Source organism: Dasypus novemcinctus, chromosome 10 (genome assembly GCF_030445035.2).
Source record: "Dasypus novemcinctus isolate mDasNov1 chromosome 10, mDasNov1.1.hap2, whole genome shotgun sequence".
Classification (NCBI taxonomy): domain Eukaryota; kingdom Metazoa; phylum Chordata; class Mammalia; order Cingulata; family Dasypodidae; genus Dasypus; species Dasypus novemcinctus.
In genome coordinates this window covers 99,638,708-99,651,479 of record NC_080682.1, presented here as the reverse complement: position 1 = coordinate 99,651,479, position 12,772 = coordinate 99,638,708, and the positions used below count along the sequence as shown (strand labels likewise).

The window sequence follows — 12,772 nt, the reverse complement described above, 5'->3', positions numbered from 1 at the left end:
ACCTGTATTATCTAAGGTTATTAACAGACATTAAATAATGATTATGCTTGCTAACATTTTCTTTATGGTTGTTGATTTATATGTATGACCTACATAAATGTACAATGTCAAAATCTTCCTTAGTATGGTAGTCTGTAATAAAGAAATAATACCTTGATGTTTCCAAATTGTTTATATCCCTATTGGGTACAGTTGGTGATTGGAGGATTTTTGTTAGTATTTTAACATTTGATAGTAACAAAATTATTGTCCCATGGAGCTGGGCCATAGTCAGTTTCTATATCAGACTATTAAGATAATGTTTAAGTCACATCCTCTAATGGCTGCCATCTCAATCCTTATTGCCACTAATTCCAATTAAAGGCTGTTTGGCTTAATAAATCCTTCTCTTTTCTCCTAGCCACCTCCTCAATTCCACTATGTTGCCACTCAACCAAACTACTAAGAACCACCAGGGCTTCACACTGACTGGGATTCCAGGAATGCCAGAGAATGACTTCTGAATGGTCTTGCCCCTCTGTCTTCTTTATGGCACCACATTCTTGGGCAATGTCACCATCCTTGTTGTCATCAAAGTTGAGCTAAGTCTCCATGAGCCCATATATTTTTTTCTGGTCTTGTTAGCTGCCACTGACCTCAGCCTTTCACTATCCACTTTACCCACCATACTCAGTGTTCATGGGTTCAACTGGCGTTCAATAACTTTTATTGCCTGTATCACCCAGATGTTCTTCATACACACTTTTGGGACAACAGAATCGGGTATTCTGGTGGCCATGGCCTTTGACTGTTCTGTGGCCATTCATTTCCCTCTGCACTATGCCATTATCCTCACTCATGGCTTCATTAGCAAGACTGGAGCAGCAGTCCTGCTGCGAAGCATCAGGTTTGTACTCCCTGTGCCTTTCCTCATCAAAAGGCTGCCTTTCTGCCACTCTGATATCCTTTCCCATGCATACTGTCTCAATCAGGATGCCATGAGGCTTGCCTGCGCTGACACCCATGTCAATAACATCTATGGCCTGCTGGCTGTAATCTTTGTAATTGTGCTAGATGCTTTGGTCTTCTTGGTCTCTTATCTTCTAATCCTCCAGGCAGTATTGGGCATTGCATCCTGTGAAGAGAGGCTAAAGGCTTGCAACACCTGCCTTTCTCATATCTGTGCAGTGCTGCTCTTTTACGTGCCTCTCATTGGCATGACCCTGATCCACTGCTTTAGGAAGCATTTATCACCAGTAATACATACACTTATGGCCAATGTCTACCTGCTGCTCCCACCTGTACTCAACCCTATTGTATACTGTGTTAGGACCAAACAGATCTGGCAGCAGATTGTTCAAGTATTCTGCAGGGGCAGGACTGCCTTTAAGGGTGTCAGCTACTTTTGTGCGAATGAAATCAAGTCAGAGAAAAGTAACAACTGCAGCTCTGTCCAATACAAATTCCTGAAGTGATGGAAATATTCTATATCTCTACCATCTAATAGAGTAGCTAATAGCTACATGTGGTTATTGAGCACTTTAAATTATGCTAGTGCAATTGAGAAAATGAATTTTTAATTTAATATAATTTTAATTAATTTAGATGCAAATCACATGTGGCTAGTAACTACTATATTGAACAGTGCAAATATGTATGGGTTCTGACATGTCATTGCATAACAGTCTTGGATGAAAACAAGAATTTATCTTACAAAACTTGGTAAAAAATATGCACTTCCACTTCTCAAAATTGGGTATAACAACTTTTGAAACATTTATACACAGTAAATTTACTCTTCTTGGTATATAGTTCTATAAGTTTTGAGAAAGGCATAGAGTCATGAACTACCAACAAAGCCAAGATATAATAATTCCATTATTCCCCCAAATTCTCTCATGCTGCTTTTGCAGTTAATTTTTCCATTCGAAACCAATTCCTGGTAACTACTGATCTGTTCTTCATCCCCCTATTTTTTCTTTTTTCCAGAATGTCTTATAAACAGAATCCTACAATATATAGTTTTTTGTGTCTGCCTAAGAAGCATAATACATTTATGATTCATCCATGGTGTTCCATATATATTATCCTTTTCATGCCTGATAGTATTTCCACTGTATACAATTGTATAACAACATTTTAAAGAAAATTTCTCAGACTGTTCTTATTGCATTATAATCACTTTGGTATTCAGTGCTGAATATTGGATGTTTTTTCTTTTGCCTTTTGTGTTAATTTATGTGTTCTAGGAATATTTTTATGTTAAAAAAGATGTATGTATGTGCAAGAGAATAAGAGATTGAAGGGGGTTGAATCAGGAGAGAAAAATATATTAAAAAAAAAAAAGATAAGGCTGCAAAGGCAAAGAACATGATGAATTAAGCTGGAAGAAGAGGGAATTTTATACATACATTAGATCTCAGTTTCAATCTCACTTCTGTATGGAAGGCTTTTCTGACTTGTTTTCTTTTATTATATTAGAGTTTCTCACACTGTACTATAGTTATCTAACATCATCTCTTTCCTGCTACTTTATATCCTTCAAAAGAACAGGGACCTTTTTAATTTCACTCCATAATGTTCTAATAATGTTTCATGCAGTTCAGTACATATAGTGAATACTCAATATAAATATATATATATTAAATTAATGAATGAGTAAGAAAAGTATTTTACCTGGATTGATTTCATGCTTCTTAACTTTTCTTCCCCTTTATATTAGTAACCCATGAAATTTCTGTAGTCACGCATCTTTGCTGATGGGAACCAAGGGGGCCGTGTGTGTTTATTCATGAGTCTGAGCATTACTTTCTTCATAACTCTAGAGTTACTTAATCTCTTCAGATTAAGTCTTATCTCTGTGAAAAGGATCTTTTCTCAGCATGCCTGATACAGATCTAGTGATAATATGGAAGATAAAAATGTTTTGAGGGGCATAAAGAGCTAGGGAATATTGACACAGTCAGAGTTAGTAATTCACTGGTTACTGGTGAGAGTTGGATCCTGGTCGAAATCAAGATGTGGTCATGCAGGTGGGAATCAAGCAAACTATGGGATGGATAGACTGAGGACCGTATTAGTCTTGTCAGTTCTGCTTCTTCATATTATAGAAATTTGCTCATGTGACTGTAAGGATTGGCAAGTCTTAATTATGTAGGGCAGGATGCAATTTAGAAATTCTGATGAAAGTGAAGTTAGATTCCCCAGTGTTGTAGAATTTAAGAGAAGTTCAATTATTTGAGTATAGAGAGGCCAGGACTCAGGAATGATTTTGAGAAGGAAAAACGGTTTATTGACGGCCGGCCGGACTCGGGAACTTCTGTTTGAATCCCGAGCCCCGAACAAGATTTTCAAACGTCTTTTATACAGAGAGGAAAGGCCAAATGGTCCCTTTGTTTCAGTTCTCAATAGGCTTCAATTAGCATAGATCTCTTCCACATCTTAGGTAAGCTTTTAGCATGGACTCCAGATATTCTAGATAAGCTTTTAGCATATTTACTATTTGCATTTCCTCTAAATACTTAAAGTTTATAGCCCTTGCATTGTTAAACATTTCCTGGGACTGGAGCCGCTGCCACTGTCCCTAAGGGCAGGACTGCAGCCTCTTACCGTTCCACACCCACAAGTCAAACAACTTAGTTATCTCTGAAGAGACAAAGAGCCTTCCACCCATAGCCCACATCACCAGGACAAACCGAATGGCTGAATTACAGGTAGAAATTCTTCTTTCTGACTTCTGAAATCCTCTGTTTAGGCTTTAAGACCTCCAGCTGATAGGATAAAGAGACTTCCTCACTGCCAAGGATAATCTTCTTTCTTGTTTGTAGATGGAATCAGCTGTAAGTGCAATCAAACGACCTTAAGTATAAATCCATCAACAAAACACCATTATAGTAATAGGCTAGCACTTGCTTGACTGAACAACTAGACACCAGAACCTGGCCAAGTTCACACATGAAATTAACCAGTACAAGAACCATATATTACAACCAGGTTTTCTGAAGACACGAGTGGAAAGAGTTGACCATAGAAGGCAATATAATAGTAATTAAATCATGAGCTTTGGATTAAGATAGGTATAGAACTGAACACCAGCTCTGTAACTTGTTAACTTTTAGATGGCTACCGCTATTCAAAACCTGTTATTTTTTTCTGCATGATGAAATAATAAAGAACAATACATAACCCATAGGCTCGATGATGACTAAGTATGACAATGAGTTCAAATGGTACAGTACACTTTTTGGCATATATTAGGTGTTCATAAAATCATAGCTTAATGATGGTTAGAAGGAAAAGTGGAATACAGATATGGCCCAGTGAATAGGAAGGCTTCTTAGGAGGGGTTCGTGTGTAGGTGGAAAACCTGGGAATGGCCAGGGATATGATGAGCCCTGTTAGGAGTACACTGTGGAAGCTAAGAACGGAGGAATGACTCTGCCCTCTATAAATGCTGCGCTGATAGCTAGGGAGACTCCCTGGTTGAGACTATGTAGCCTAAGGCTAGGTGAAGAGGAATTGTTGCAGTTACTTGTTCCAGGCTGGAAGCTTTTGTATACAGCAATTACTGTCAGCCCCCAGGGCCAGGACTCTGCTCACAGACTCTGATGGATGTGGTTTGTTTGGGTCTGGGAGGAGGGTATGGAGCCCTGTCTGGGAAATATATCTGAGATGCTGTGAAGAAACATATTTATATAGGCCTCATCACTCTTGTCTCAACCAGTATACTCACTATTCAAGAGAGCTCTCAGTTGCCTGGTGACTCTGCCAAGGTGCCTATAAAGTCCCCACCCTTCAGAATTGGTTCTGTCCCTGCTTTGTGATGGGGAAGAAGAGAAGTTGGTGGTGTTTCCTACAGATGTGAGCAGGTAAGGAGAAGGCAGAGATGTGAGGGGTCGAAAGGAAAGGAATTAGAGTGAGGAAGGGTAGGAGAAAGAGTTAAAGGAAAAGAAGGAATGACTTGAACGCTTCTAACTGTAAGGTGGAATGAAGAAATAGAGGAGAAGCTGGAAAGAATTGATACAGGTTAAGAGGGAAAGGAAGAGAGAAAAATAAAAAGGGCTAGGACTAAGAACTCTCTGAATATAGCCATGATTGTTCAGCAATCAATCAACAATATTAACTGAAGTTTTCTCTTTCCAATCCTACTTTAGTAGCTAGCATCAAGGGAAGATAAAAAAGGATGCCTAAAGTCTAAAGGAATTCACACTCCAGGCAGAAAAAGGTGATGATACTTGCATGTATAAATTGCCCTCATCAGGTCTACTTTATTATTAAGTGTCAGATGAAGCTTCTAAGCAATAAACTGTGAAGATATTTAGAATAAGTCTGCAAGTTTCAGCTTTATATGCTCTGGAGCTATCAGGGCTGGTTCTAGATTATGAATTGAGTAGATTTCAGTGTTGAGACATAAATACAAAGGTTGGGGAGGTAAATGGAGAGAATGCGTTTATACCACTACTATTGATGACAGAAATTAGAGTGTTAAATTTGGATCACTAAGTTATTGAGTTATCTAAGTCATTTCATCTTGCCTTTTCCATATGTACACAGAAATGTTACCCTCTACCTGGTGAGTCAGATGGTACCTATGCCTGATGTTTCAACCCAACTTTGAAGGGCATGAGTTGGGGTGGCCGCAAGACTAAAGAACGCACTAGACAAATGAACTTTATTAGGACTTATGAACAGGAGAGACTTCAATGGCAACCAACCAAAGAATGAAGTTTCCTCACGCAAAGATGTGAGGAAAGGAGGGGAAATATAAGCAGTTTCAGGACAAAGATAATCCATAGGGTATGAGAACAGTTTCTGCAAAAGTTACATGCAGTACACAAATGGGGTGTTTGGAATGTTATCACAGAAAGAGAGTATACAGCCTTGAGGGGATTAAGTTTTACAGGACCATTCATACATTATTTCCTTTGGGAAAGTTTGTTACTTTTAAACTATTATAGTAAGTGTCCAACTTAGCCCCAGCAGCTACCTGCTTCAGATTGCTTCATTTAAGAGGCTCTGGGCATGCCTTCTCTGGGCTTCCACAACTGAAGACAGAAAGCACTAGCCTACTCCTCAGGTTAGTGGGCAGTGTAAAGAAAAGCTTGACTAAGTGAGGCACTGAAAATTGTCCCACTACTGGTTCCAATGTATGAGCTCACAGGTTCCAGAGAGCAAGCCCTTTGCTAATTCTCCTGTCTATATATCTTCATTCCTTATGAAGACATATTCCTAGGAACAAGTTCTCCAGTTGCAAAGTGAGCTCCCCTCTCTTCTCCTCCCTCTCCCACCTTATTTAGTGTCATCTTGTCCTTTATGAAATGTACTCCAAAGAAAAGAAGATAAGTGGAATCGACTTTATTGGCATTGTATCTTTCCATTATTCTTCCACCTCAAAACTCCTTTCTTCCTACACCAGCACATGGGAACACATACAGCACAAACATATGCAAACATTCATGCAGATATTTAAATGCACCTGTACTCCACTTATATTCCACTTATATTCTTCTTTAAATGAGCCATGAAGACACAGTTTTCTCTTTTACTTATTTATCATCCTACTTCTCTCTGAATTCCATAGGCACATGATAAAATATTAGCAATTATTGTAAGGAAATTGCACATTCCAGCTGGACTCATAAGCTTGAATGCTCTAATTATGCAGTTTAATGCAAAACAGTTGACTTTGGAGTTACTAATTCTGGTTTTGAATATTGAAATGTATCTGACTATTTTACATTGGATATGCTATTTAACCTCACTGGGTCATTTCTTTTATTTAAAACATGAGAAATATCTACCTCATTTATTTTTCCTGGCATTATATAAATGATATATAAGGAGGCTAGTAAATTGTATAACATATAAAAGGATGTTAATTGTCTTCCTTTTCCCTTAGTCAATTCTCCTCCTTCTCCCAATCAATGAGAGAATGAGCACAAAATTTATGTTTCCTAATGTCTAAGGAAATAATTTCCCTCTGGCTCATCCTTCTCCTAAAATTTCGGTGCTCAATCTATTCTATCATCTATTCTCATCCATCTATCCCTTATTTATCCACCCATCATACATCTAAATTGAGTCTTTATCATGTGTAAATCTCTATACTTGTCCCTGGAAAAAATACAAAAAGTGAAAAACTTACATTTTGTATTCTTATACAGCAAGTGTTCTATTGGGAGAAAGAAATATGATCAAGTAATCATGATAACATTTAAGTGCTATTAAGCATATATAAAGTGCTTTTGGAGGAGATTGGATCATTTTTTCTTGCAGAAGGATTCCTGAATGGTTAGAATATAAAAGGAAAATCATTCTTTTTTAAAATATATGTTTTATTTTTTTAAAAGATATTTAGATTACACAAAATGTTATATAAAAAAATATAAGGGATTCCCATATGCCTCACTTCCCCCACCTCCCACCCTTCCCCACATTAACATCTTCTTTCATTAGTATGGTACATTCATTGCAAATGATAGACACATTTGGAGCATTGCCACCAAGTATGGATTATAGTTTACAATGTAGTTTACACCCTCTCCTACTCAATTCTGTAGGTTATGGCAAGCTGTATAATGGCCTGTATCTGTTGTTGCAATGTCATGCAGGATAATTCCAAGTCCCAAAAAATGCTCCCATTGGAAATACATTCTTCATACCTATGCTTATCAGGCTGAGAAGAAAAATAAAACAGAAATCTCAGCAACCTTCTGATTTCCTCTCTAAGTATTTGGTTTTCCTAGACCTACTCATATAGTAATAACCCTTCATAACTATTTTGCCTCGACTTCTCACTTCCTTCACTTGTACTAAATTGTAAGAGTTTTGAAGACAGAAACTTTTCTTCACTTATATCTGTCTTCTTGTCACACCCATATTTGTCTTTCTGTCATAATTCTTATGCACACTGGCATAAAATGTCATTCAGAAATTAAGTGGTTGATTTAATTCACCATGTTTGTAATTTATATCTAATATGACAATGGTTTTCCTGATTGTTAGTTTTCTTCCCCAACCAAATCCTAGTCATTGGTAATACAATAATATGAAAATTTATAGCAGAAAAATCTATCTTTTTTCCACTGAGGTACTAGTGAATATTTCTGCCACTATTTTCTATAGATTGGAAGAGGGGGGAGATAATAATTTTTGATCCCTCATATTTATTTTTATCTAGCTACTGTTAAGCTCTGGTACTAGCAAATCCTTCCTATCTACTCTCTTACCAGTCAGCAAATCCAGACTACTGAAAGATCAAGATACTTAGGGTCTATCATATCCACAGAGACAACTGGGCTAGGTATATCACTCATTGTTAGTTCTTTGTTGATGACTACTTGGCATAAGCAAAAATTTAAAGATCAGCAAAGACCAAGTCAGTGAAGAAGTCCTGAATAGAATTGCAATGTTCATTTTAAGTTATAGGTCCTAGCTCTGGATCCCCTTATGACATGAACTCTGTTTTCTTTGCAGTTACCAAACTATGGGCTTTCTCATCCACTGAATTACTTGAGATTCCAATTTGTGTTGTTACCTCAGTCTGTCTGTTTCTGTAGTGGCTCTCTCTTTGTAATTAGTCCCTATTTCCATACCATTTATGTTTTTTCCAAAGTCAGTCATCATCATATGTATGGCTCCCATACACAGGTCAACATGCCTGCAAGTGATCTAAAGCCCATTCTAAGATGGACATAAAAGAGAATTTAATTAGGATAATTCCATATATTGACACAAGTGGTCTACTATTAGCAAAGAAGGGAAGCAGGGAAGAAGGAATGCAGAGTTTTCTTTTGGATCCTCCCAATAATATAAAGTTGGTACAAGGGGCCATGGCCTAGTAAGAGTGTAGTCACTTAGCAAGGCATGGTCATCTCCAAGGTGATTCATTAATTTTTCATTACTTTGACAAAATAACAGAGCTGGGATAGAAACTGATACGGCAGTGTGTCTTATCTAAGCATACCTTCAATACCTAGATCAGGATGCCCAAAGTTATATATTCCTGAACAATATTTGGAAATCCTGACAGGATTCATTAGTGTTATCTATTCACAGTGAGTGGCTTTAAGCCACGTAGTAGATATCCAAGGGAAGGAGTAGAAATAATTAATTCAACATGTACATTGGAGAAAAGAGCAGAGCCCAGTAGACCTGGAAAACCATACAAAAACATAAATAGAACCTAAAAGGACTTGAAACCAAGTCCATAAACAAGTAGAATAAGGAACAGTCTGCATTACTGGATTACCCATGGGAGGTTTCTAATAGAAGAGTCTGTGTGGAAAGAGTCTAAAAGAAGAGTCTGTGTTATTCAGTGATAAGGTTAGCTCTGGCTCTAACATCCCAGACCAGTTTCCAGCAAAGCCATCATGGGATATACCTTTGCAGGTGTCCCATGACTCCAATGTGCTCCTCCATTATTTCTGGACCAATTTATGTAACTTGGAGATTAATAAAAGACATATCAAGTTGTAGGCATGGTTGTTGATGTTTTGCTGGTGGGTGTGCTTGTGTGTGATATAAATCTATAAGCACTTCTTCCTTCTAGTCAGGTTTAGTCTGTAAATAAATTGGGGATGACCCTGAGAAGATTGATGGTTACAATCTGGAAAGGGTAGAAGCAGAAAAATGAGGCTAGGTTCCAACAGGAAACTGTGAAATTGAGAAAGTAGATAAAATAATTAGATTGAAGATTTGCATAGAGAAAACAGTCGTGTAATTTGGGAAGAATTGGCAAAAGAGTTAGGACTTGCAAAAAAGGATCAATGTCATAATAAGACACTAACAATATTGTTCTCTCTTTCCAGAGTGTGTCCTCAACCTACCATGCCAACTTTCAATAACACTACATCCTCCTCCTCAATCTTCCTGCTGACTGCTTTTCCTGGGCTGGAACTCGTTCATGCCTGGATCTCCATTCCTGTTTGCTGTCTCTATATCATTGCCCTCTTGGGGAACAGCATGATCCTGTTTGTCATTGCCTCTAAGCAGAGTCTCCACAAACCTATGTACTATTTCCTCTCCATGCTGTCAGCTGCTGATCTCTGTCTAACCATCACAACTCTCCCCACCGTGCTTGGGGTACTCTGGTTTCATGCTCGTGAGATCAGCTTTAAAGCTTGCATCATTCAAATGTTCTGTGTACATGCTTTCTCCTTCCTGGAGTCCTCAGTGCTAGTAGCCATGGCCTTTGACCGCTTCATGGCCATTTGTAACCCACTGAAGTATGCCACTGTCCTCACGGACATGATGATTGTGGTGATTGGACTGATTATCTGCATACGGCAAGTAGTTTTCTTTTTCCCCATGTTTCTAGCCTTGAAGAGCTTATCTTTCCATGGAAGTCAAGAGCTCTCCCACCCATTTTGCTACCACCCAGATATTATCAAACACACATATCGCAACCCCTGGATCAACAGTTTTTTGGGCATGTTTCTTCAGCTCTACTTGTCTGGCACTGACTTATTGTTCATCATTTTCTCCTATGTCCTGATCCTTCATACTGTACTGAGCATTGTGTCCCCAAAGAAGCAACATAAAGCCCTCAACACTTGTGTCTGTCACATCTGTGCTGTCACCATTTTCTATGTGCCAATGATCAGTCTGTCATTGGCACACCGCCTCTTCAATTCCACTCCAAGTGTGGTCTGTAGCATTCTTGCCAATGTTTATCTGCTATTACCACCTGTAGTGAACCCTGTTATTTACAGCTTAAAGACTAAGACAATCCGTCAGGCTATTCTCCAGCTGCTACAATCCAAGGGTCCATGTGGCTCCAATGTGAGGGGTCTTAGAGGAAGATGGGGTTGAAGGGGGAAGGAGTGTATTGTCATTATATGATTATGTTTAAGTAGGAAATGGATTTGGGTCAGTGGTATCCACAAGCATTTTGAATACTGAGGCATTTCCAACTGAGCAAGAATAAAAATTCTCAGAGCTTCTCGAAGATGTCTTAAAAATAGTACAATTCAAACATAAATTGTTTATATGTTCTTCATACATTACTTGAGATAATCACATGGGCTCCTGTGCACATTAAAAGCATAATAAAATCACTTAATTCCATTTGGACAATGTAATTATCCAGTTAAGGACAATGATTCTCAGATATATAGCAAATACATGACAAAAATTTTGTTTTTGCATTCACCTGAGCAAAATCATTTATTTTCTGTCATCAAATTTCCCAGGGAGCAATGAAGCTTTCACCTCTTCCTGATAAAAGGAAAAGTCACATATGTGTACAAATGCACACACATAAATGTGCAATTTAAAACTCCAGGAAAATCTTGGACAACAGGTTTCAGACCCTATAGTCACCTCCAGAGAGCTCTATTTCAATAGAGATGCATTCCCTATAACTCTACCTTTTCATTGATTCCTTTTCTCCTTAGCAAAAGTGAAATGTTCATAGTTTTGTTTCCAATTTTTTATATCTCTAATGAGTCCAATATATAAAAATTACAGATTGGCTTTTGTTCTTTCCCCCACTGCCTGGTTATTCTACTGTAGCTGTGATTCTGATTCCATAGCACAATTCAGTGGCTGTTCTGCCTTAGGACTGCATACTTTTTTCTACTAGTCTTTAATTCTTAGATTGTGGATTTGCTACTTAGCTGTAAACTGCCTCTACCTTCATATGTACTTGTCACTGAAAAATTGTACAGTGGTTTTGATGTTTTTGATAGGAAGTCTTTGGATGATATTTATTAAAAATACTTGGTTTGTGAAGGAACCTCAGGTACAGGACTGATACAGTGTCAGACAGAATTCTCCGAATTATTTTTCTACACACAGTTATGAAACTTTAGTCTCACACTGGGTAACTCCATGTCTGAGCACAGTGGACCAAGCAGATATTACAATCTGAGCCATCTGTATCCTCCTCTTATATCAACTCCCTACTTCTTGGCAGTCAGAGAATACCAGCCTTAACTCTGAAATGTTTGCCTTAGCCTTCTTTATTTCATACAAAGCTTCATTGTACAGCTCAAGTGCTGCTAACTCTGACTCTGATTAGCTTAAACCCCATTAGTCCTTACAAACAGTATGTACATATTTAGCTATAATTAAACTTATTTGCCTGATTTCTTTTTTATAGAGCATATTCAGATGCTTTAGATATCGTTCCAGTATTAAACACCACATTGTGTGGTATGGCAAAGGCCAGTATTTTAATGGAGAAAAAACAGTGCTTGGCCTTCCTAGAAAATAGTGTAATTGAAGTTAAAATTTAGGTTTTCAGACTCTAAGCCCAGCAGTCCAGTCAGAACTCTTTATGGGAAGTTTTGTATTCCTCTTTATCTTTTACAGACATCTCAGGCTCTTTCTTCCTTTTGAAGATCTTTCTAAAAGTTTCCCATTGTAGTTGTAGTTCCACAATCAGAAATTTTAAACATCTGGAAAAGCAAAAGTTTTTTAAAAATTTTCAAAAGTTTGTATCAAAACTTATCAGCAGCAAAACCTAACCTGAACACATGTGAATATATTTATGGTCCTTATTTTTCCACATAGAGGGAATATTCACACATTGCACTACAGAAATATTGCTGTGCTTGAATATTCAGTAATGTCTCAGACTTTGTATGGTGTCTTCAAATCTGAAAAAATGTTGAAACCTAAGGGTTTTAGATGAAAAAATTTGAAATAATTCTTCCAATTTTATGATGGCTAGTAGCTGAGGCAGATTTCCATATATATTTTAATCATTCACTACTAGGGCAAATCTTCTTTCCATACTTGTCTCAAAATGCAATTCATCTACTCCACACCAAAAACATATTCATTAATA

At 37.7% G+C, this 12,772-nt stretch overlaps 2 protein-coding genes across 2 annotated transcripts; both read left to right on the top strand.

Annotated features, from left to right (window-relative positions):
- The first annotated feature begins 419 nt into the window (after positions 1 to 419).
- LOC101425547 (olfactory receptor 51H1-like) lies at positions 420 to 1,454 on the top strand. Its single transcript, XM_012524124.2, is given in 1 exon segment — positions 420 to 1,454. A coding segment is annotated over 1 exon segment (1,035 nt).
- Positions 1,455 to 9,807: 8,353 nt separating this feature from the next.
- OR51T1 (olfactory receptor family 51 subfamily T member 1) lies at positions 9,808 to 10,791 on the top strand. Its single transcript, XM_004447286.5, has one exon. It carries the CDS (start codon positions 9,808 to 9,810, stop codon positions 10,789 to 10,791), a length of 984 nt encoding a protein of 327 aa, XP_004447343.2.
- Positions 10,792 to 12,772: the final 1,981 nt, after the last annotated feature.

Coding starts and splice junctions, on each gene's coding strand:
- OR51T1 (XM_004447286.5), top strand. CDS start 9,808: ATGCCAACTTTCAATAACACTACATCCTCCTCCTCAATCTTCCTGCTG.